A 24,445-nucleotide genomic window follows, 5' to 3' on the forward strand; every position below is an offset into this window, starting at 1 on the left:
TTCCATTTGCATGGAATATCTTTTTCCGTCCCCTCACTTTCAGTCTGTATGTGTCCCTAGGTCTGAAGTGGGTCTCTTGTCGACAGCATATATATGGTCTTGTTTTTGTATCCAGTCAACAAGCCTGTGTCTTTTGGTTGGAGCATTTAATCTATTCATATTTATGGTAATTATCGATATGTATGTTCCTATGACCATTTTCTTAATTGTTTTGGGTTTGTTTTTGTAGGTCCTTTTCTTCTCTTGTGTTTCCCACTTAGAGAAGATCCTTTAGCATTTGTTCTAAAGCTGGTTTGGTGGTGCTGAATTCTCTTAGCTTTTGCTTGTCTGTAAAGCTTTTGATTTCTCCGTCGAATCTGAATGAGATCCTTGCCGGGTAGAGTAATCTTGGTTGTAGGTTCTTCCCTTTCATCAATTTAAACATATTGAGCTACTCCCTTCTGGCTTGTAGCGTTTCTGCTGAGGAATCAGCTGTTAACCTTATGGGAGTTGCCTTGTATGTTATTTGTCGTATTTCCCTTGTTGCTTTTAATAATTTTTGTCTTTAATTTTTGTCCGTTTGATTACTGTGTGTCTCGGCATGTTTCTCCTTGGGGTTATCCTGCCTGGGACTCTCTGCACTTCCTGTATTTGGTTGGCTATTTCCTTTCCCGTGTTAGGGAAGTTTTCAACCATAATCTCTTCAAATATTTTCTTGGGTCCTTACCCTCTCTCTTTTCCTTTTGGGACCCCTATAATGCAAATGTTGGTGTATTTAATGTTGTCCCAGAGGTCTCTTAGGCTGTCTTCATTTCATTGTTTTTTCTTTATTCTGTTCTGCAGCAGTGAATTCCACCATTCTGGCTTCCAGGTCACTCATCTGTTCTTCTGCCTCAGTTATTCTGTTATTGATTCCTTCTAGTGTAGTTTTCATTTCAGTTATTGTATTGTTCATCTCTGTTTGTTTGTTCTTTAATTCTTATAGCTCTTTTTTAAACATTTCTTGCTTCTTCTCGATCTTTGCCTCCATTCATTTTCCAAGGTCCGGGATCATCTTCACTATCATTATTCTGAATTCTTTTTCTGGAAGTTGCCTATCTCCACTTCATTTAGTTGTTTTTCTGGGGTCTTATCTTGTTCATTCATAGTCCTCTGCCTTTTCATTTTGTCTGTCTTCCTGTGAATGTGGTTTATGTTCCGCAGGCTGCAGGATTGTAGTTCTACTTGCTTCTGCTGTCTGTCATCTGGTGGATGAGTCTATCTAAGAGGCTTATCCTCACCTGTCTTTTCACCTCAGCAGTGTACTGACTTCTATTTGGGTTTCTGTTTCAGCATCCTGCAGTCCCAAAAGTGCTTTCAGAAAGACATGCTAGGTAATTATAGGGCTCACCTTTTTTGTTTCCCTTTTTTTGGAATCACTTTTGAGCTACCTGTTGTCCAATGTCATATATGTAGTTTGTCCAGTTTTCTAGTTGCTTACATATCGAAATTAATTCTGGATTATATTACTTCCTGATGGGTGAAAATAGAGATCTCTTAACACTTTTAAATTGAAGAATGATATTCTTAGCAAGTGATACATCCTGCCCATCCTGTAAATGAAACCTGCTTTGGCTGCTTTTCATCTCATACTAGTTACTAGTCAACTGATGCATTAAATTAAAGTTGGTGTAACCCTAACTAATAGGCTGATTCTTTTGAGTACTTTTATGCCTCACTGAAGAGCAGTGGTTGTTATATGGTACTTTTTTTCTATTAAACATGATTCAGTATAGCTAAAAAAACAAAAACAGAAACCTTAACATAACTCTTACTTAGTATAGAAACTTTTTACTAATTAAAAAAAAATCTGTTTTATATTCCATCTATTGAGATACAGTAAAGTAGTATAAATTTAGTACTGCTCATTATTTCTTTAAAATTCTTCCAATTAGTTTAAAAGCATTGGTAATTGGAAGTAGAATGTAGACATAAACTGGTGTGAAGTTGAGAATGTCTCATTAAGTTTGGAATTAAAAAAAGGATGTATTTTGTGAAGAACGATACAGTGAGCCTAAAGTGTTTGTTGTTTTTTTCTTTTTTTAAGGATCTGAGGTGCTCATGAAAGGGTTAAAGACTCTCATGGGTATGGTTGATTCGGTTGGCAACATGAGCTTCATTCTTCATTATTAGTGTTTACAGTGTTTCAGTTACTATACTAGGTACAAGGTGCCCTGTCCAGTAGTCATTTTTTTTCTATGGTGTTCTAAGTCAAGAGACTTGAAATTTTTAGGGGAATGTTTGAAAATGAGTCAGTAGTAGCATTGTGATTTGAATGTTGTGTGCTCAGGCTTAAAGAAGGCATTTTTGTCTCTAGCGTCAGAATTGCATATAAGTAAATCTTAAGAAAAAATTCTGAAGAAATTTATAGCCATGATTTACATATCTCTCAAGGGATAAGGGTCAGGGTTATAATTATAGATGAGAGAACTATAAATGCACTAATTCTAACAGATGGTACCAAAATGTCTGAATTTTTGTTACTTTTATTATTTTTTAAAAACTGTTTAATGATACCTGTAACAATTACTGCTTCTAGATACAGCTGTTAGGTTTGGTATAGCAAAAGATTGTTTAACTCTTTAATTTTTTTGATAGCACATACAAAATGCAGACACGTAATTATTCAAAATCTTTTAGATACTAATGACTATTCACTTGTGAGAAAATTTAAACTGATATATGACAGCCACTAGATCCGTTTGCCAAACCTGCTTTTGGTTTTGGTCTGTTATTGCTGAAAGAGATGGGTCTACCCATAGTGTTACCTAGGTGACATGGATGCACTGCATTTCATCCTTCTAAATTGTTTACCATTGAAATTCATGGATTAGGTTTGTTATTTTGGTTGCGTGTTCCCTTGTTACTTTGCTACTAAAGAGTAATAATCCCTCAATAATAATGGTTTTGGTCAGCCAGGCCATATTGCTTTGATTCATTTGAAGTCGAGAACAGGACTCCATAATGAAATAGATCTGGCTATGAATCTTGGCTCCTTCTGGCTTTGTGACCCTAGGTGAATTACTTAACCTCTGCTCGTATATTTGATACTAGTATAGTTTACTAGTTAAATGAGTGAACACTGGAGCCAGTTTCTGAGGATTTGAATCCTGGTTGTGCTACTTACAAGCTGTGTGACTTTGGGCAGGTCACTAACTTTTCTGCTTCCTCTTTCTCATCTGCAAATTAGAGACAATTATAGTACTTATCTGTAAAACACTTGGAGTGTTTTACACCTGGCATGTAGTGAGCACTCATACATGTTTGCTAGTATTCTATTAAACAAGGACAGAAATAACGTAGGAAAGATGTTGTGAGGCCTGAATGAATAAATAAATAAAACACTTTGCACAGAGACTTAGTAAATTTTCAGTAAATGATGGTACTATAAGGGGATTAATATTATGATGATGCAGCAGATGTGCCTGTGAAGTAAGCGTAGATCCAGGATTTGTAACTGAAGAGACCATACTGGAGCTCCGTTGCTAATTGGTCAGGACAACACAGTGTGTTCCAACATTCTGCTAGGTCACTTATACAGAACAAATCAACTTTTATATCCTAGCTGGTGCACAAGATGTGGTAGATGAAAAATTCTATCCAATAAGACTTCAGAATTACAATCTTCGTGTACCTATTGTAATACAGTTTGGGATTGGCCACACTCCACAGCTGGCCAAGGAAGTAAAAGCGTTTATTGGGAAAATCTTTTACATCAGCCATATTAAAGATACGATATAAAACTTTTCTCAATATGAAGGGTTATTTAGAAGTTTTGAAAAACGGATAGCGAGTCATGATGCAGGCTCCTACGATTCTACCCAACTCTAAAATCTGTTTTCCCCTTCTGTAGTAATAGAATCCTGATTTTTTTTAGCTTAGGCACATTGATGCCTGGAAGAAAAGACTATATTTCCCAGCTATGTGACTAAGTTCTGGCAAAAGAAATAAAAGTAGAAGCATTATGTGTGTGCTTGCACTGATTCATCTGTAAGAGACCCCATTTTGCTGTTCAGTTTCTCTTCTTCTTTTTGACCTGTATTGAAGACATGGTAACTGGAACTTTAGTGAACATTTTGGGCCATGAGGTGATCTTGATGATGGAAGCCAGGTACCTAGAATGGTGGAAAACTTAGAAGCTTTGGTCCCTGAGGATACTTGCAACCACCGTCTCCTACATCATCTATCTCTAGACAGCTTTTACAAAAGGAAAAAATAAGCCTCAATCTTGTTTAAGCCAAGTTACTGCTGTGTTTGGGTATTCTGTAATGTGTAGAATATATTCCTGAGGGGAAGGAGCATAAATAATAAAGCACCACTGAGATTTAATGGCTGGAGTACAGAGTGAGGTTTGTGGGGGAACTTAAGATAAATGAGAATTGAAGGGAAGTAGCATAAATGACTCAGGGATTGAGAAGATTGTGGATGTACTTTGATTATACTGGTGAAATTTTATTAGATTAATGGGAAATATGAAACTATTTTATGGGAAAAATATTTAACAATACAGTAACATTTGTACAATTAGTTATTAAATTACATTTTGTTGGATATTGGGGGTGGTTAGAGGAGCTGGCAAAATTGATGGTGGAGCATAAATCATTTTTGTCATTAGAATATTAACAATTTTTCATAGATTGCTATTGTTAGGTTGATATGCCATTGTTAAATGAAGTACTCATAACTTTGTAGTTTTTTTCTGGTAAATATATTCTTATTAATGATACTTCAGGTGTCTCCTCTAAAAATTTTGGATTGGCAAATATGGAAAAAAATTTAGAAGACATTGGATTAGCTATTTTCTGTAGAAGAGGTTGAGAAAAGATTATTTTGAAGGTTATACAGCAAATGGTTGAGATTATTTCACCCTTTTACATAAAGCTTATTCTAAAAAATTGATTATGTATTGATACCTGGGCCCTCACTTTTAAATGGTTTGTGTGACACCAGAATAATTGACTTGACATATTTAATTCAGTAGCTTTGGATAGACAAAGGTTTTGATGCCTGAGCTGAGAATGTTACAGTCTCTTTAGTCATGTTGCCTAATTTATGATTTGGTTTTATTTGGGTAGTGTGGCCTAGAAAGACTTCAGGAGGTCATATATTTCATTGTAGTTTATCAAATGTGGTTCCTATATAGTTTTTATCTTTGTTTTTCCTCGTGGATCTATTCATTCCTTTCCATATATCTCTTATCATTTAAATTTTGTTTATTTAAAGGCTAGTAACAATTAAGTACTGTACCTACTTTACTCGTCATTTTTTATCACCTTATTTCCTTTTCTTTATTTTATAGATTTTCCTGGACAGTACATATAACTTGAGTGGTGTGGAAATACCGCATACTCTCAAATCTCTAGCTATCCATTCTATGTGATAGAATATCTTCTTCAAGAATAGATTCCTTTTGGTGATGGCAGTATAATATTCCATTATAATATTATTAGGTTTTCAGTCTTTAATATAAATCTTTGCTAATTTGGTGTATCTAATGTGTCTAATTTCATGTGTTTTAATGTATCTTTACTTAGTAATGAACTTGAACATCCATCTGTCTATTTATCTATATTTTAATCATTTGTATCAACCGCATAATAAAGTCTTAGGCACGAGGGCTTAACTTACTTGGTTTTGAATCCTGTGTCTTCTAGTTACTAATTATGTGACCTTGAATATGTTTTTGTAATTGATTGGCAGCATAGTGTCATGAAAGAGCATTACATTTATAGACAAAAGACCTCTACTGTGACCTTAGCTTATACTAGCTTTGTAAATGCTTTGAGCAAATTACTTAATTGGTGTGGGCTACAGTTCCTCATCTGTAAAGGGGTGGCAAATCATAATTATAGTTTTTTTTGAGGAATAAATTGAAATCATAAATTATATAGCACTACCCAGATATAAAACAATAAAATACTTTGTCTTCACTTTTTAAAAAATACAGGAATATTTTATTGTTATGAGATTTTTTTTTTTCCCTTGGACTTTTAATCTCATAACTGGAAGTTTGTATTTTTTTACCACTTTCACTCAGTTTACTTACCTCCCACACTCCCAGCCTCTAGTAATCACCAGTCTGTTCTCTGTATCTGTGAGTTTGGGTTTTTTTTAGATTCCACATATAAGTGAGATAATACAGTTTTTGTCTTTTTCTGCCTGTTTTATTTTACTCACCATAATGCTGTCAACGTTCATCCATATTGTTGCAAGTGGCAGGATTTTCTTTTTTTTATGTGGCATACTGTTCCATTATATATATTATATCCCATTTTCTTTATCCATTCTCCCTTGATAGACACTTAAATTGTTTCCATATCTTGGCTGTTGTTCTAGTGAACAATATAATGTTCTAGTGAACATGGAGCTGCAGATATCTTTGAAATACTGATTTTGTTCCTTTGGATAAATACCCAGAAGTGGCATTGCTGATCATATGGTAGTTCTGTTTTTAATTTTTTGAGGAACTGCCATACTATTTTCCATAGTGGCTGCACCAATTTGCCCTCCCGCTAACAATACACAAGGGTTACCTTTTCTCCACAGCCTCATGAGCACTTGTTATTTCTTGTCTTTTTGATAAAAATATGTGTGAGGTGATATCTCACTGTGGTTTTGATTTGCATTTTGCTGATGATTAGTGGTGTTGAGCACCTCTTCATGTACCTGTTGGCCATTTGTATGTTGTCTTTGGAGAGATGTCTATTTAGGTCCTCTGTCCGTTTTTAAAATGGATTGTTTATTTTTTCTGTTGAGTTGTATGAGTTCTCAATATATTTTAGATATTAATCCCTTATCAGATATATGGCTTCCAGATATTTTATAGGTTGCCTTTTCATTTTGTTTATGATTTCCTTTGCTCTGCAGAAGCTTTTTAGTTTGATGTAGTCCCACTTGTTTATTTTTGCTTCTGTTGCCTTTTTTGCTTTTGGTGTCAAATTTAAAAAATCACTGCCAAGACTGATGTCAAGGAGGCATTAAAATTTTATGGTGCAAAGTCAATGGAATTAAGGAAAGGCTAACCATAACTCCATTATTTACTGATAATTTATCATAGCTTTTATTTATCAAGCCCATACTACATGCTAGTCACCATGACTAGCACTTTCCATATATATCTCAGTTCAAGACTACTTTAAATATTCATTTAAACTAGCAAAAGTAAATAAATTAAAGAGACAGAGTTAATAGCCTAACTCAACCAAAATGTAATAATAATAGCTATAATAATTGTAGTTATTATATTTTAACTCTAATTCGTCCATAATGAATGTTATTGCCTAATTTACAGAGAAGTTAAATAATTTGGCCACAGTCACACAGCTAGAAAGTGGAGGAAACGGGCAAACACTGTTCTAGTTGACTCTAAAACTCACTCTCTATTAATCCTCCAATGATTACATTGCTAAATGTTATTGAGTGTATCTCTGTATAGATGTTTTACTAGTTTCTTTAAGTATTGCATTAAAAATACATAACTTGTTACAATCTACTGGTGTATTGATGTTTTACCAATTTTAGTGAAGTGTAGAAAGTTTACCTATAAAGTTCCATTACTCTCTCTCACTTATATGATGGTCTTAAATATTTCCTCCACATATATTTAGAGCTACAACAGTGGTATAATTTTTTGCTTCACCTGTCAAACATAATGTAGAAAACTCAAGAACAGAAGGTTAAGTATATTATATTTACCCATGTTTTTGCTATTTATTATGCTCTTTCTTCCTTCTTGGATTTATGAAGCAAAAAGAAAACTCAGAGAACTTACTGCCGTGTTGTTGTTCCATTAGTCCCTAGATCCCTAGCAGGTCTGCCTTTGCTTTCCACCTTACACAGTCATCTTGTTTCACCTCTCTGATTACTTCATTGTTCAGTGGCCAACTCTTAAGGAGAAATATCCCAAATCTGTCTACCTCAGGCGAATTGTTTGACAAATGACAACTTACTTCTTTAGAATTTTACAGTCAACAATATTTACTATAAATGGGGAGCAAAAAACTACATGTTTATTGTAAAAGCTTTTGAGAATCCTGAGAATTATTGGTGGTCAAGAGTAAAGAAATGTGTAAGTAACCCAGTGAGGAAACTGAGGTTGCTTTTATAAAACAAACATTAATAAACCATTAAGTGTTTAAAAAAAAAAAAAGTGGCCAGGGTGTTTTAGCTGTTCATAGTGGGAGGGATGGGGAGAAGTACATCTTTTCCATCTTGGTCTGGAACTGAAAGTTGCTTCACTATACTTTAAATGTAAAAAAATTAGGTCAGCTGGAGTTGTTTTATCTAGTTTTCCTAATAGTGTGCTATTTGGGAGGAAAAGCTTGAGGCCCTTAAATCTCTGGATTGAGTTAGACTCGACATATCCTAGCGATATAGTTGCTTATCCTTGGGTTAAAAAGTACGTGTGAAGGATATTTTCTAGCTTCCCTTGCAATTCTTTAAGTGAGCAGGTACTTAATAACGATAATAAAAAAATAGGTATCATTGATTTTGGTTCTGCCACTTACTGACTTTATGACTTTATTTAATCTCAATGTGCCTTAATTTCCTCCACTGTAAAATGGGGATAATAGTACTTATAAGATTGTTGAGAAGATTAAATAGTATTATAATTGTGAAGTAAAGAGAAAAGTACCTTGCATTCAGGAAGCACTATATAAATGTAGCTGTTATCATCATTATACTTAGAATGATAGGCCCATATGATAGGAATTATTACAGTCATTTCAAGGATAGAAAATTCAGGCTCAGAGAAAGTAAGATGCCTTGCCCGATTCTTTTCTGGCCCAATTCTATTTAGGTATTATTAGGATATACACCCAGAGCTGTCTGACCTTACAGCATATACTTTTCCAAGGTATGATGCTACGCATCAACATCATCAAATCCCTCTGCATCCTGCATTTTCACCTAACATTATATTATGTGTATTTGTCTTCATACTTTACATTTTAAACCGAGCTGTAACATCTCACCAATGATTGCACCATAATTTATCTAAACTTCTCTTATTTTAGGATATATAAATTGTCTCTATGCCGCCCATCTGGTTCATGTATTAATGAATCGAATGCTAACCAATAATATCGATATATTACTTCTTTATACATGCAGTAGTAAAGATTAGCCTTTAAAGGGCATCATGCCGTTATATGAGGATTGAAATGTGTTTTTTAAAAATGTATATCCCACTAAAATTTTCAGTAGCATAATATGTTTATTACACTTTTGAATCTCTGTTGTTCTGTAGAAACTCTTTTAAATCTCTTTGAATCTGAATTTTTAAATCTCTATTGTTATTTAGAAAGAGTTCTCTAGAAAGATTGTGCCTCTTTAGTCATTATTTGTTGTACGAGACTTGGAATTTTTGCTATACATCTGTCGGCCCTTATTAACTATTAAATGTGGTATTGGAGGTTATCAAGAGTTGGCTTGAGTGTCTTTGATTTGAAATTATATTTGGATATATTTCTTTCTGAGCATCTACTTTTGACATTTTCTGCATGTAAATATAAATGAATAAACATGAAAATGACTTTGAATTTTAGTTCTAATTCTTTGAAAACTTTATTTTGCCTAGGATTTTGACTATAGATATTAAATAAATATATGCACATTGTGTAATATTCATACATTCACTTTTTCGTTCTACAAATATTAATACAAGGCTTGTTCTGTTTTAGGCACTGTGCTCTAAATCCCTGCTCTATTGGTATATATCTTTTATTATAGGAAATAAATAAGCCAATAAGTATTGTGATAGAGAATAATGGGGGGTGGTGAGTGCTTTTTTTTTTTTTTTTTTTTTTTTTTTTTAAAGACAAGATACTGTAGCATTCTTGTAGGGTTTTATAGTCATTCATTCTTGCTTTCAGGGTACGGATTTTGTTTTGGCGCCTACCCTTAGGGATAAATCCTGATTAGTCTAAGCCATAATGGTAATCCCATTTCATTTACCAGTGATTGATTTTGCAAAGGATGAGGTGACTCACTCTTGTTAAATAGGATATGCAAATTTGAGGGAGACTTCTTTCAGTAGTTTCCTTTAAAATGAGACTGACTAGAAGAGATTACCAATTGTTCTTTTACACATAATTACTTGTGGCTGGAATTGAGGCAGCTAACTCGTTACCATGAAGAGAGCTAGGACGAGGACAGAGGCTGTCATGCCAAGCAGGTAGAATAGAAAGATGAAAAGAGTTTTTTTTGACTATTTCATGGAGCAATTGAATTAACTAACTTTTTGTCCATTGAGAAATTGATTTCCTTATTATTTTTTTTTATTTCCTTATTTTTAAAGCCATTTTGAGTTGGATTTTCTCTTATGTGTGTCCTAGCATGTCATAATTGATACATGTTGTCATGGACTGTCCCTGAAAAGAGGTGACATTTAAGTAGAGGTTTGAATTATAAGAATAAGCCAAAGGGATTTCAGCTCAGGTAGAAGGAACAGCAAGGATGAAGGCCCTGTGATAGGTTAAGAACTTGACGTATTCTAAAAACTGGCAGAAGGCTGGTATACCTAGTTTCTGATGTCAAGGGAAAGATAATAGTAACAATGTTTATAAATTGTGTTACAGTTTCTAAACCACTTTTACTTATATTATTTAATGTGATCTTCACAATTAAGTGAAGGTGACCATTTTGTAGTTTGGTAAACTGCCCATATATTTATAGCCAGTGATTGATTTGAAATGGTTGCTCTTTCTACTATATCATGTTGCCAATCGAGTGTATATTATGTACATACTTGATAACCAGATGAAATGGTAAGATATACATTTTATTTGAATTTGTTAGTGTTCCCACTTTTCAGCGGTATTAATTTAAGGTGGAAGGTACAGATGCAAAGGCCAGATTTCTGGATCCATTTGAATAGTATAAATTAATTGCATCAGTAAACACAACATGGTGTGTTATCTTGAGTTAAGGTGAGTGAGATGCTCCTGATAGAAACCTCATAAATGTGGTTATGTGTTTGTACTTCATAACTAGGAAGATTAATTTCTAAGATATTGGCTGGTTTCAGTGAATTAATATTTTGTGCTCATGTAGTCAGGATACCTGGCATTTTAAATTCATATGTGTATATACTGTGACCTTACTGATAAGCATACTACAAGAATATGATAGATGACTCTGTAAGTAATGAATGAAAATTGAATTTTATAATCTTGGTAGGGGCTATATGAAAATTTCCTTTTCTTTCCTCTCCTGCCCTTCTCTCTTTTTGCCTTCCATTTTTTTCCCTTTCCTCACTTTCTCTCTTTCCTTCCTCCCCTGCCTTACTCCCTTCATTCCACATATCAGTTTAGATATTTCACCAATTGCTTCTATATAAATAAGTTGATTTCAACTAGCATGAAAGGCCCATCTTAATTTATGATACTATTTTTACTTGCTTTTTCCTACTTCTTTCTTAAATTAATAAACACAATTTTATTACTGCCCTTTTCCCATATGTGGAGGCTGGACAGTAAGAAAGATTTTTAAATAAGTTCTTTAATAGTACTTAATTTGAAAATGAACTGAGATCAGTTGAGAAGATATTAAATATATAGTCTTGGACCTATATTAATTTAGAATTGACTTGAATTATATATGCATAGGGCTCTTTAAATATTTGTACTTTGTAATTGATAAATAGCTTTTCTCTAAAAGTTTCATTTATATCTCTCTTTATCAACCTGATGCCTTTAAAATATAACAGTCATGCTTAACCTTTGCTACATTATAGTAGTCATTCATTAAATTTGCTGAATTAATGATTTTATTTTTCTGTTGAAGTTTTCAGTTTATTCTGTTACATTGAATTACTTTAAGAAGCACTCTGTAACAATGATTTGCTTTTTTTTTGAGGTACGCGGGCCTCTGACTGTTGTGGCCTCTCCCGTTGCGGAGCACAAGCTCCGGACACGCAGGCTCAGTGGCCATGGCTCACAGGCCTAGCCGCTCCACGGCATGTGGGATCTTCCCAGACCGGGGCACAAACCCGTGTCCCCTGCATTGGCAGGCGGACTCTCAACCACTATGCCACCAGGGAAGGCCAATGATTTGCTTTTTATTCTTTCCAGTTGTTAAAAAATTCTTCTAAAGATGATAACTCTCTAAACTATAGTAGATATTTATTATAATCTAAGGAATCATTATTATTTGAATATTTATGATGCTTTCTTTCTCTTTGAGAAGGCGGCTCCGAAGAAGATTCAGAACAGTTTCACTATAGTTTGTTAATTATATTACTAGTTATTTTAGTTGATGCTCACTGTCTTTGAAATGTGTAAAAAATAAAATTTTCACATTAACATTTGGATTGAAGTTGATCATATGTGTAGAATAATTACTTCTGATTTTTTCATTAAAAGTAGGAATGTACAATGATGATTTTGCTGAAGAAAATCTGTCTCATTGAAACTCAAAATGCAAGCACATAATTTAGCCATTTAATGAATTGGCATCCTTCAATTATTGACATTTTCAATTATATTCACAAAATGGAGATAGTTTAAATTTTCTGTTATGATTTTTCAACTTTATTGAAGCATAACTTACATGAATAAAACGTACATATATTAAGTGTACACGTAGATGATTCTTCTTAAATCTGTACCTTCTTACAACTGTCATTCCCCTTTTTAATCAGTTGTCTGCTTGTTCCCTGGCAATCAGTGGTCTGATTTTAGTCACTATGTTCTAGAGCTTCATATAAATGTGTATTCTTTTTTTTGTCCCTGACGTCTTTTGCCAGGCATGTTTTAGAGATTCATCCATGTTGTGTAAATCAGTAGTTTGTTCCTGTTTCCTACTGAATAATATTCCATTTATGTGAATGTGTTACATTTATTTATCCATTTAGCTGTTGGTTAGACACTTGGATTTTTTCAAATTTTTGATTCATTAATAAAGTGGCTGTTGTGTCTTCTATAAATATTTGGTGGAATTCACACATAAAGCCAGGTGGGCCTAGAGTTTTCTTTGTGGGAAGGTTTATTAATACACATTCATCATCTTTAATAGATATAAGGCTTTATGGCTATTCAGGTTATTTATTCCTTCTTGATTGAGCATTGGCAGCTTAAGAAATTTATCCATTTCAGGTCTGGTTTCATATTTATTGACCCAAAATTGTTCATATTTCCTTATTATCCTTTTGTAGCATCTGTAGTGATGCTTCTACTTTCATTCCTTATACTGGCAGTTTATGTCTTCTTTTTTTCCCATTGATTAGTTCATCTAGAATATTATCAATTTTATTGATCTTTTCAAGGAATTTGTTTTTGGTTTCATTGATTTTTTTTTCCTCTGTTGTTTATCTGTTTTATATTTCATTGATAGAATTTACGATGTGAAGCTTTTACCTATTTCACTAAACTTTCAAATACTTTCACACTTCTTGAAGTATAATGTAGGGACTTTAAAACCATTTTCTTGTCACTTCCCTGGTGGTGCAGTGGTTAAGAATCCGCCTGCTAATGCAGGGGACATGGGTTCGATCCCTGGTCCGGGGAGATCCCACATGCTGCAGAGTAACTAGGCCTGTGCACCACAACTACTGAGCCTGTGCTCTAGAGCCCACGAGCCACAACTACTGAGCCTGTGTGCCACAACTACTGAAGCCCACGCACCTAGAGGCCGTACTCCACAACAAGAGAAGCCACCGCAGTAAGAAGCCCGTGCGCCGCAGCAAGAGAAAGCGCACGCGCAGCAATGAAGACCCAATGCAGCGAAAAATAAAGAAATCAACTTTTAACATTTTTTTAAAAATTAAAAAATAAAAAACCATATCCTTTTTTCTACCTGTCATACATCTTATGACATTGTTACAAACCCTATAGTATTTGTTATTTTAGTTTTAAAGAATCAAATGTATTTTGTTTTCCGAATCATTTATTTTAAAAGAAATTAAAAATGAGAAAAAGTTTCACTTAAACCTGCTCATAAATTTGTTCATTGTTTACATTCAAGTTTCCATCCACAATTACTTTCTTTAAGCCTAAAAAGCATCCCTTTAAATATATCTTGTAGTGTGTATCTGTTGGCAACAAGTTCTTTCAGCATTTGTTTTCTGAAAATGTATTTATTTTGCCTTTATCTTTTAAAAGGTTTTTATTTTGGAATAATTTTAGAATTACGGAAACTTTGCAAAGAAAGTACAGAGAGTTTTCATATACTTTCTGCCCAGGCTCTCCTAATGTTAACATCTTACATAGCCTGGTACATTTGTCAAAAGGAATAAATTAACAGGGTGCAATATTATTTACTAAACTACACACTGTATTTGGATTTCACCAGTTTCTCCACAGTATCCCTTTTCTCTTCCAAGATCTAATCCTAGATACCATGTCTCCTTAGTCTTCTCTAATCTGTGACAGTTTCTTCGTTGTTTTGTGTTTTTTATGACCTTGATAGTTTTGAAGAGTATATTTGGGTCAGGTATTTTGTTGGATGACCCTCAGTTTGGTATTTTTTGGTATTTTTCTCATTTTTAGACTGGAATTATGGGTTTGTGGGTTGAATACCATAGAGATAACGTGCCCTTCTTCAGTACCATTTAGAGTTGTTTCATCAATGTAAAAATTTTCCCTGGAGCCCCTTGGTTAATCAGCCCTTCCTTACACCTTCAATCTTGGCAACTGCTGATCTATTTTTTCACCCTGTAGTTTTCGTTTTGCCATAATGTTAGATAAATGAATTACACAATAGGTATCTTTTGGTTCTAGCTTTCTTTACCTAGCAAAATGCATTTAAGATTCACCCTTTTTTTTTTAACATCTTCATTGAAGTATAATTGCTTTACAATGTGTTAGTTTCTGCTGTATAACAAAGTGAATCAGCTATACGTATACATATATCCCCATATCCCTTCCCTCTTGCATCTCCCTCCCACTCTCCCTATCCCACCCCTCTGGGTGGTCACAAAGTACCAAGCTGATCTCCCTGTGCTATGCAACTGCTTCCCACTAGCTATCTGTTTTACATTTGGTAGTGTATGTATGTCAGTGCCACTCTCTGACTTTGTCTCAGCTTACCCTTCCCCCTCCCCGTGTCCTCATGTCCATTCTCTACATCTGCATCTTTATTCCTGTCCTGCCCCAGGTTCTTCAGAAAAAAAATTTTTTTTTTTTTAGATTCCATATATATGTGTTAGCATACGGTATTTGTTTTTCTCTTTCTGACTTACTTCACTCTGTGTGACAGTCTGTAGGTCCATCCACCTCACTACAAATACCTCAATTTCATTTCTTTTTATGGCTGAGTAATATTCTGTTGTATATATGTGCCACATCTTCTTTATCCATTCATCTGTTGATGGGCACTTAGGTTGCTTCCATCTCCTGGCTATTGTAAATAGAGCTGCAGTGAACATTGTGGTACATAATTCTTTTTGAATTTTCGTTTTCTCAGGGTATATGCCCAGTAGTGGGATTGCTGGGTCATATGGTAGTTCTAGTTTTAGTTTTTAAGGAACCTCCATACTATTCTCCATAGTGGCTCTATCAATTTGCATTCCCACCAGCAGTGCAAGAGGGTTCCCTTTTCTCCACACCCTCTCCAGCATTTATTGTTTGTGGAGTTTTTGATGATGGCCATTCTGACCGGTGTGAGGTGATACCTTATTGTAGTTTTGATTTGCATTTCTCTAATGATTAGTGAGCATCCTTTCATGTGTTTGTTGGCAATCTGTATATCTTCTTTGGAGAAATGTCTATTTAGGTCTTTTGCCCATTTTTGCATTGGGTTGTTTGTTTTTTTGATATTGAGCTGCATGAGCTGCTTGTATATTTTGGAGATTAATCCTTTGTAAGTTTCTTCATTTGCAAATATTTTCTGCCCTTCTGAGGGTTGTCTTTTCATCTTGTTTATGGTTTCCTTTGCTGTGCAAAAGCTTTTAAGTTTCATTAGGTCCCATTTGTTTTTTTTTTTTTTTTATTTCTCTAGGAGGTGGGTCCAAAAGGATCTTGCTTTGATTTATGTCATAGAGTGTTCTGCCTATGTTTTCCTCTAAGAGTTTTATAGTGTCTGGCCTTACATTTAGGTCTTTAGTTCATTTTGAGTTTATTTTTGTTTATGGTGTTAGGGAGTGTTCTAATTTCATTCTTTTACATGTAGCTGTCCCAGCACCGCTTATTGAAGAGGCTATCTTTTCTCCATTGTATATTCTTGCCTCTTTTCTCAAAGATAAGGTGACCATATGTGCGTGGATTTATCTCTGGGCTCTTTATAAGATTCACCTGTTTTGTTGAGTGGGCCAATAGCTTGTTCCTTTTTACTGCTGAGTAGTAGTCCTTTGTTTTTGATACATGATCATTTGTTTTGATAAATGAATGTTCTCATTCACCTGTTGAAGACCATGTTGTTTTTTCCTCCAGTTTTTTTCTATATATAAAGCTGCCATAAACATTTGTTTATCAGTTTTTGTGGGAACATGAGCTTTCATTTTTCTTGAGGTGATACCTAGGTAGGAGCGGAATCCTGGGCAAGCGTATTTTTAACTTTGAAACCTGAAACTAAAATTTCTTAAGGCAAATGTAGGAGAAAATATATGTGACCTTGGATTGACATTGAATTTTTAGATATAATACTCAAACCACAATCTATTAAAAAAAACCCAAATCTATTAAAAAAATTATAATTTTTTAATATTCTGTCAAAAATTAATTTTTTTGCTGCATGAAAGACATTGTTAAGAGAATGCAAAGGCAAGTCACAGAGTGGGAAAAAATATTTGAAAAGTCACACATCTGATTATAGACATGTATCAAGAATATATAAAGAACTCTTAAATCTCAAAAGTAAACAATGTAATATAGAAATGGACAAAACATCTTAATAGACATTTCACCAAAGAAGCTATATGGTTGGCAGATAAGCACATGAATAGATAATCACATGCTTAATGTCATTTGTTATTAGAGAAATTGAATGCAAATGGAAATCAGATTGAACCACTACACAACTATCAGAATTGCTTTAAAAAAAATTGAAAATACCAAATGCTGGAGAAATTGTAGAGCGACAGGAACACTCATTTGTTCCTGGTAACAATTCAGGATGATGCAGCTGCTTTGGAATACTGTTTGGCCTTTTCTTATTATAAGTGTATGTTTTCCATATGACCCAGCAATCCCAATCCTAGGTATTTACCCAAGTTAAATGAAAACGTACAGAAACCTGCTCTTGTTTTTGAAGGTATTTTCAATGGATACCAAAGTGTAGTTTTGCCATTTTTTAAAAAATTTCAGCACTTTTAAAGATGTTGTTCCATTGCCCACTTGCTTGTATTTTTTTCCAATAAGAAGCCCCCTGAAACTCTTTTTAACGCCTGTGTGCTCTCCCCCAACACCCCGCCGTGACTAATCTTCTCCTCCAAATTATGGTTTTATTTGTATTTAAAAATACATTGGAAATTCTTTATATGCCCATGACTAAGCTAGTTTTCAACGTACATTACTTCAGGTTTGAGACAGGTTTTGTTCTGAGAAGTCCTTTTTCAAGCTGAATGCTAAAATGGGGAATGCCGGTACATTTCCAAAGCTGATTAATGTAAATTGTTTTCTTGCTAATGTTGATGGGTGACTTTTATTAGAGTTTTAGCTCCTGAACAGTTTTTAGTTCACGATGATAGTTACTGTAATGTGCTGTGACTGTGCTGAAAGCTGTCGAACACCGTAATATCTGAAGTGCTGTAAACAGTGGTTGCTTTAAAAATTTACTTTTTTATCAAACCTCCTTCAGATTTTTTTCTTTCTGGATAATTTTCTTTTTGGGTAATTTTTCTAAGTTGACATATATTAGTTTCAGGTGTACAACACAATGATTTGATAATATATATAGTTAAATTATCACTATAATAAATCTAGTTAACATATGTCACCATATATAGTTGTAATTTTTTTCTTGTGATCAGGATATTTTCTATTTGTCTTCAAATTCACTTAACTTTTCCTCTGCAGTATCTAATTTGCTCTTAATCATTTCCAGAGAATTTTTTAATTTTTAGATTTTTAAAAAATTATAGATGTTGCCTTTTGTTAGTTTTTATTTCTTTTAATCAATGTATTCATTTTTAAAAATTTAAATCCTAACACATATTTATAGTAATTGTTTTAGTGTCCTTATCTGCTATTATCATCATCTCTGTCTTTTGGGTCTGTTTTAAATTGACTGATTTTCTTCTTAGTTATAGGCCACATTTTCCTACTTGTTGGCATCATAGTTAAAAAATACATATTTCTGGAAAAGTAATTCATAATTTCTTCAACAATGTTTCTATTGATGGGCAATTATTTTTTTTCCAGTTTGGAACTATTGCAAACAGCGTTGTAATGAATACCCTTGTGATGTGTTTTGTTCACGTGTTAAAATGAATAAATTCCTGCTAGTGGAGTTTCTCATCAAAGGGCATGTTTATGCAAATATTTGACATATAATGCTATATTTCCCTTTGCATAGGGTGTACATATTTATATTACTTAATTAAGTACTGAATTAGTTTTAAGTTTAGAGGACAATCTTCTAACGAACATGGTTCACAGCAGAACAGGCCAGGCTCTTAGTCATTTGATTCTGTAGCAGGTTGTCACAGATTCCATCTTTTGGCCTTAGCATTAAAGTGAAGCCACTTGAATGTGATTCTTGGAAATATCATTTTCGCATATTCAGATGCTAAAAGAAGTAGCTATTGGTCATTTTCTTATATGTTAAGTATAAGAAAAGTCAGTTTGATAGTGTTGTAAATGGTACTGCATTTTGTTGTTGTTGCTTCTAAGGGAATGATTACACTATTTCTAAGAAAGTAAGTAGGTGATAGTTTATATTCGGTTTCTACTGAATTACTCAGAATGTTAGTTGTTGCAAGAAGAGGCTTTTCTGGGGCTTGTTTTAGTGTCTTCCCTTTGTGATTAGAATCCACGAGAATATTACCTCTTGAGGGCAGAAATTTTGTCTGTCTTGTTTTTGCAGAGACTTAAAACTCCTGAGGTAGTGGACTACTGCTGCCTTATTCTTGGTTTGGGGCTTGGAGTGGAGTGTTTGCTCTGTATTCTAGTCCACCCTTAGCCTTTAGCAGGTTTTTGGATGCCTGTGTCACCGGATGATCTCTTTCCATGTTCTTTGTAAGTTTTGATTAGTTGCTGGACAGTGTGAACTTTATATTGTTGAGTATCTATATTTTATTGTCTTTCTTTAAAGAATGTTGAGTTTATTTTGATAGGCATTAATTTACTTTTGGATCACCTTTAGCTTGTTTTTGTAGCTTGTTTTTAAGTTTTGTTGTGGATCTTGTTAGCATAGCCTTTATTCTGTGGCTGGAGTCATTAGACTGGTCTCATGAGCCGAACTGGGCTACAGCCCTTGAGCTAAGGATGGATTTTACATTTTTAAAGGGTTGTAAAGAAACAAGAAACATGAAAAAAACAAAGAATATGTGAGTTTCCTAGTTGTTTATATGTGAGGACAAATCTAATACCAGTTATTCTTTCATGGTTAGAAGTGGAAATCTGTTTAGTAAACATTAATAGAAATGCTTTCAGACTTTTGGTATAATATATAACTAATAATTATACTTTTACCAAATCTCTTATTTGCTATAAATTGAGTTTAGTTTTTATAGTATTTGTAAGAGATATTAGCAGGATATTAAGAAACTGTAATTAAGATTCATTTCTGTCCTGCATCTTGGATGCCTACTCTGTGCCCCAGACTTTGTACAGCTCGCTGGGGACAGACAGAATAATACATGAATTGAAGACCAGGTACTCAGCCTAGTAGGGAACTAGACATGTGTATTATCTATTGCTGCATAACAAATTACCCTAAGATTAAGTGGCTTAAAAAACATTTATTATCTGTTGGTCTGGAATTGGGCCATGGCTTAGCTGGATCTTCTGGCTCAGGGTCTTTCAAAAACCTGAAATTAAAATGTGAACCAAGCTACAGTGGCGTGGTCCAGGCTTGACTGATGGAGGATCCATTTCCAAGTTCACTCACACGGTTGTTGGCAGGAATCAGTTCCTTTCCGCATGGGCCTCTTCATAGGGCAGCTCACAGTGTGGTAGCTTATATCTCTTGTAACCTTATCTCAGAAGTGAAATCCTATCATTTTCGCTGTATTCTATTGTATATAAGAAGTAAGTCACTAGGTCCAGCCCACGCTTGGAGGAGGAGATTACATAACAGCACGAATATGGGACACAGGGATCATTGACAGCCATTTTAGAAACTGCCTATAATAACATATGGTATATAAATTATATAAAATATTATAATTGTGTCTTAAAATAATGTTACAGTATTAATATGTATGACATAATAACAGTTTGCCACGGGTGTGCTAAGTGCTTCCCACAGATTATTTTATTTAAGCCTCTCCCAGTATTTGGTAGGAGAGGTAGTATGTAATATATCCATTTTACAGATAAGAAAATTGAAGCTCAGTGAGGTTACCTAACTATGATATAGCAGAACCAAGACTCTAGTTCAGACTTTGCCGATTCTAGCACCCATATTTTAAATCTGCATATTTTGTCAGCATTAAAATAGAATTACCTTTTATTGGGCACCTCTTATGTGCCGAGCCTTGTAAATGCTTTATTCATGTAAGCCTCATAATAACTCCATTAAAGCTCCTGATCTTACTGATGATGTACTTTAGATTCCAGATTCAAGAAATTACTTTGAAAAATTACATATATTTTTTACATATTTTTTTGTTTCAGAGACATTAAACAATATAACCCAAAGAGTCTCTGTAAATACCAAAAGAAATGAATCATTTAAAAAAGTGATATACCACTTTAAAAAAGTGGTATTGCTAATTAAATAAATTTGCAGAAGGAAACCTGACACATTTCAATCCATTTACTGTTCTGCAGATGAAGGGTGGTATGTGAATCTCAAACAGGAATGAATTTGTAAATACTTGAAAAGAAAACAACCCACACAGAAGAAATCTTAGCAAATACTACTATATAAATTTTAGTCAGAAATTAGCTCATGTAGTTAATGTTGAAATATTTTTACTAATAAATTTGAAGTACTTTCACTAATAAATTCATTCACAAATAAATTGAGTGGCTTTCATATCAAAGGCTGTACGTACTTCCTTCAGTTATCCCATTGTTTTTGCAAAGTGAATCTTCTAGATAAGGAAAATACGACATAGAGAATTATTTTCTCATGGCTGAAGGGTAACCGTAAGATTGCTGATCTTATTGGCCTTTTAGACCAGTTTATTTTAATAATTTGAGGCTGTCTTGTAAAATATATGTTGATAATAATAAATCCTAAAGTTTTGAATGATTTTATTTTCCTTATAATAGCACTGTCTCACATTCTACATTTGTATTTGCTTTCTTAAGTGGGGCATAAAATGCAGTTGAAGCTGGTAAGTTCTCAGATTCTGTGTCATATGTCATATGCCGTTATGACATCCTTCACTCAACTCATTCACTTATTTATTTAAAAATATTTATTACTAATTTGTAAATACTGCTCTAAGTACTTTGGATACGTCAGTGAACAAAATGGACAAAAATCATGAAGTTTACATTTTAGCAGGCATGGTTCAAAAATAAACAGTAAACATGATAGGTAAGTAAGTAAGTAAGCAGGCATTCATTATGGATAAGGAAGAAATTCTATACCTGCTCTTTTAAACCATGCTAAGGAAAATTACATAGAAAACTACTTGGTTTTCAGCTTGGCTTATTTTTGTTGATCCCTTTAAAAATATTGTTTTAAGAACAACAAAATTTGGGGAAATATTCTCTCTAAAAACAGAGTTAAAATGATGCTATTAATTAAGAAAATGACCATGTTTTGCTCCTACAATAATTTCTTGCTTTATAACTCATGCATTATCAATATTGCTGCAAAATATAGTAATTTAATATCTTGGATACTTTTGATGGTGGTTTATACAAACCCAAAGCACTTGGTATAACAAAATTTATGTTTCTCTAAACTTGTTTCTGTTCAAATTACATTATACTTTTGCTGGCTTTGAATATTAATGATAATTTTTTTGTTGTAATTCTAAGTAAAATGTTACAGAACAACTTTTTCTTATTTGTTATTGAAATGATTCTTGTTTAGAAAACTCTCTGTACTTTTGTTTATCACACTTGTCTTTTTTTTTTCACACTTGTCTAAGTTAACTTTTTCTATGAAGGGAAAGATTAAACATTTCTAATATCTTACTGGTGTAGCTTAGAATCGACTAGGATACATTATAGGTTTAGCATATGGTATGACAGCATTTTACAGGGTTGCATGTGTTGTCACAAACAGTATTATTAACTCAAATGTTAATACTTCTTTTGTTGACTTACTGAATTAAATCCATCCCTTAGACCATCAGAGTGGATTTTTTAATTTTTTAACCAAGAATTCCTGAATGTCTGCATTTTTTCTATATAATATAAAAAGTAGACCTCACATGACTGGATCTTGTGAGATGTTGAATACCTGAGATGTTGAATAGACTTTAATTATTCTTATGTTTAGTGAATAGATGGGGTTACCTGAAATTAGAGGAATAGGGTTTTGAGAAAGGATTTTGAGAAAGAGACAGAATGAACAGTGGAGCCAATAAAAAGAATGTTCTCATTAGACTTAAGAATAGATGTTAAAACAAAAGACAAAACACCAGGTTTTCTTTGGATTATTACTTTATTTGGCTTTCTAACATTCTCAGTGAGTACAATTTTTTTCATTCTTTGTTTAGTCAGTGTAAACCAGAAACAATGAGGAAAATAGTGTAGGAATAAATGGGAAGGGAGTAGAATGTTTCTGGGACACTCCTTTGAAGAGATTTTCTTTTCTTTGAATACTTGGCCATTTAAAAGCATTTGAGATTTGAGGTTCAAAAGGAGGATAATAGTAGTCCTGTGCTCTAATTTTTGAAACCTCTTCTCCAACTTTTCTATCTAGTCTTTCATAACTGTTTAATTAGTGGTTAAGTACCCATCACATTCAGTTTTGTATATAGAAACTATTTCTTTTCTTCTCTTTTATAAGGAACTCTGTGCCTGGAGATAAGACTTTTCTTATCTACTCTGGAATTATCAAATCGTATTAAAGTTATATCTTTGCCTACAAATTTTCTTCTTGGTGAGAAAATTGTTTTGTTTTCAAAGGAAATTCTAAGCCTAATGATGGAGAAGTGACAAATGAAACCAATAACCAAGCCTGAGAAAGCATATCCATTTTGTAGTTTAAGATGCTCCATAACTAAGATTTAACTGGTATTAGACTTCTATTGCAATTGTTGGTATATTTAAATAAATTTGAGAAAGGAATAATCTACCATAATCCATATGAACCTTTGCTTGTGATGTTTGGAGTGGTTGCCAGCTGCTTAATGGCTGTGATAACTTTTGCTTGGCTAATATACATGCCACTTTTAGAACTTTTCCTAAAAGTGACAATATGCCCGTCACCTGCAGAGTTAAGTGGTGTAATGGCAGCTGAGCAGTGAGATGGAGGGGGGTGGAGTTGAGATTTTGTAAGAATGAATTCACTCATGCAGAGAACATGTTTCAGTTTGAGATAATGGAAACATTAGCCCAGAATATGTAGTTGAGTACATTTTGTTTGGTTTTGAGTGGTTTTTCAAAGATACAATCTTTTAATCTCCGTATATGTGCTGTTGCACAGCGTTGTTAGAAGGAAAAGTGATGATGGCATTTGGAGGACTTTCAGGCTTAGAGCTAATTAATGTATCTGGTACAACCTTGATTTAATATGCAGACCTAAAAGCTTTTGCTTTTTACTTACTTTAGGCAATTACATTATTTGCCAGCCTGTTGGCTAGTCAACACCAATATGTTTCTTTTAACTCCATGGATCTCAGCATATGCCATTTTACATATCCTAAATAATTTAAATACATTTCTTATTCTTTCCACAGCATGTAGAGTCCATGAAGCACAGGACAATAAAGCTTCCTACTCATACCACCAGGAGGATCTCTTGGAAAGAGTCACCACAGGACTACCAGAGAGACTAATTTGTCTGAAGCATCATGTGTTGAAAGAACAGAAGGCTACTACCTTTGCACTCGCTAGAAACAGAGTGACGATGTTTTCAATTCCTTGAGTTCCAGGAACCCAGGAGAGTGAGCTGAAACTCTGAAAATGCGGCCATGGACTGGTTCCTGGCGTTGGATTATGCTCATTCTTTTTGCCTGGGGGACCTTGCTATTTTATATAGGTGGTCACTTGGTACGAGATAATGACCACCCTGATCACTCTAGCCGAGAACTGTCCAAGATTTTGGCAAAGCTTGAACGCTTAAAACAGCAAAATGAAGACTTGAGACGAATGGCTGAATCTCTCCGGTAGGTTCTAAAAAACTGAGGGAAGAATGGTGAAATATTGTACTTTGTTTTTAGGTGCAAGGCTTCAGTTAGCTATTAAAAAATACT

The 24,445-nt window shown here is 33.9% G+C and overlaps 1 protein-coding gene across 7 annotated transcripts in view; it reads left to right on the forward strand.

Annotated features, from left to right (window-relative positions):
* Positions 1-24,445, forward strand: part of FUT8 (fucosyltransferase 8) — a 336,029-nt gene that overhangs the window by 149,510 nt on the left and 162,074 nt on the right. For all 7 annotated transcript variants that reach the window (XM_028496014.2, XM_055088533.1, XM_055088532.1 and 4 more), the window contains one exon: positions 23,930-24,358. In XM_028496014.2, coding sequence (XP_028351815.1) covers positions 24,156-24,358 — 203 coding nt within the window. In that variant the 5' untranslated portion in view covers positions 23,930-24,155. The remainder of the gene's footprint in view (positions 1-23,929; positions 24,359-24,445) is intronic.

Source organism: Physeter macrocephalus, chromosome 11 (genome assembly GCF_002837175.3).
Source record: "Physeter macrocephalus isolate SW-GA chromosome 11, ASM283717v5, whole genome shotgun sequence".
Classification (NCBI taxonomy): domain Eukaryota; kingdom Metazoa; phylum Chordata; class Mammalia; order Artiodactyla; family Physeteridae; genus Physeter; species Physeter macrocephalus.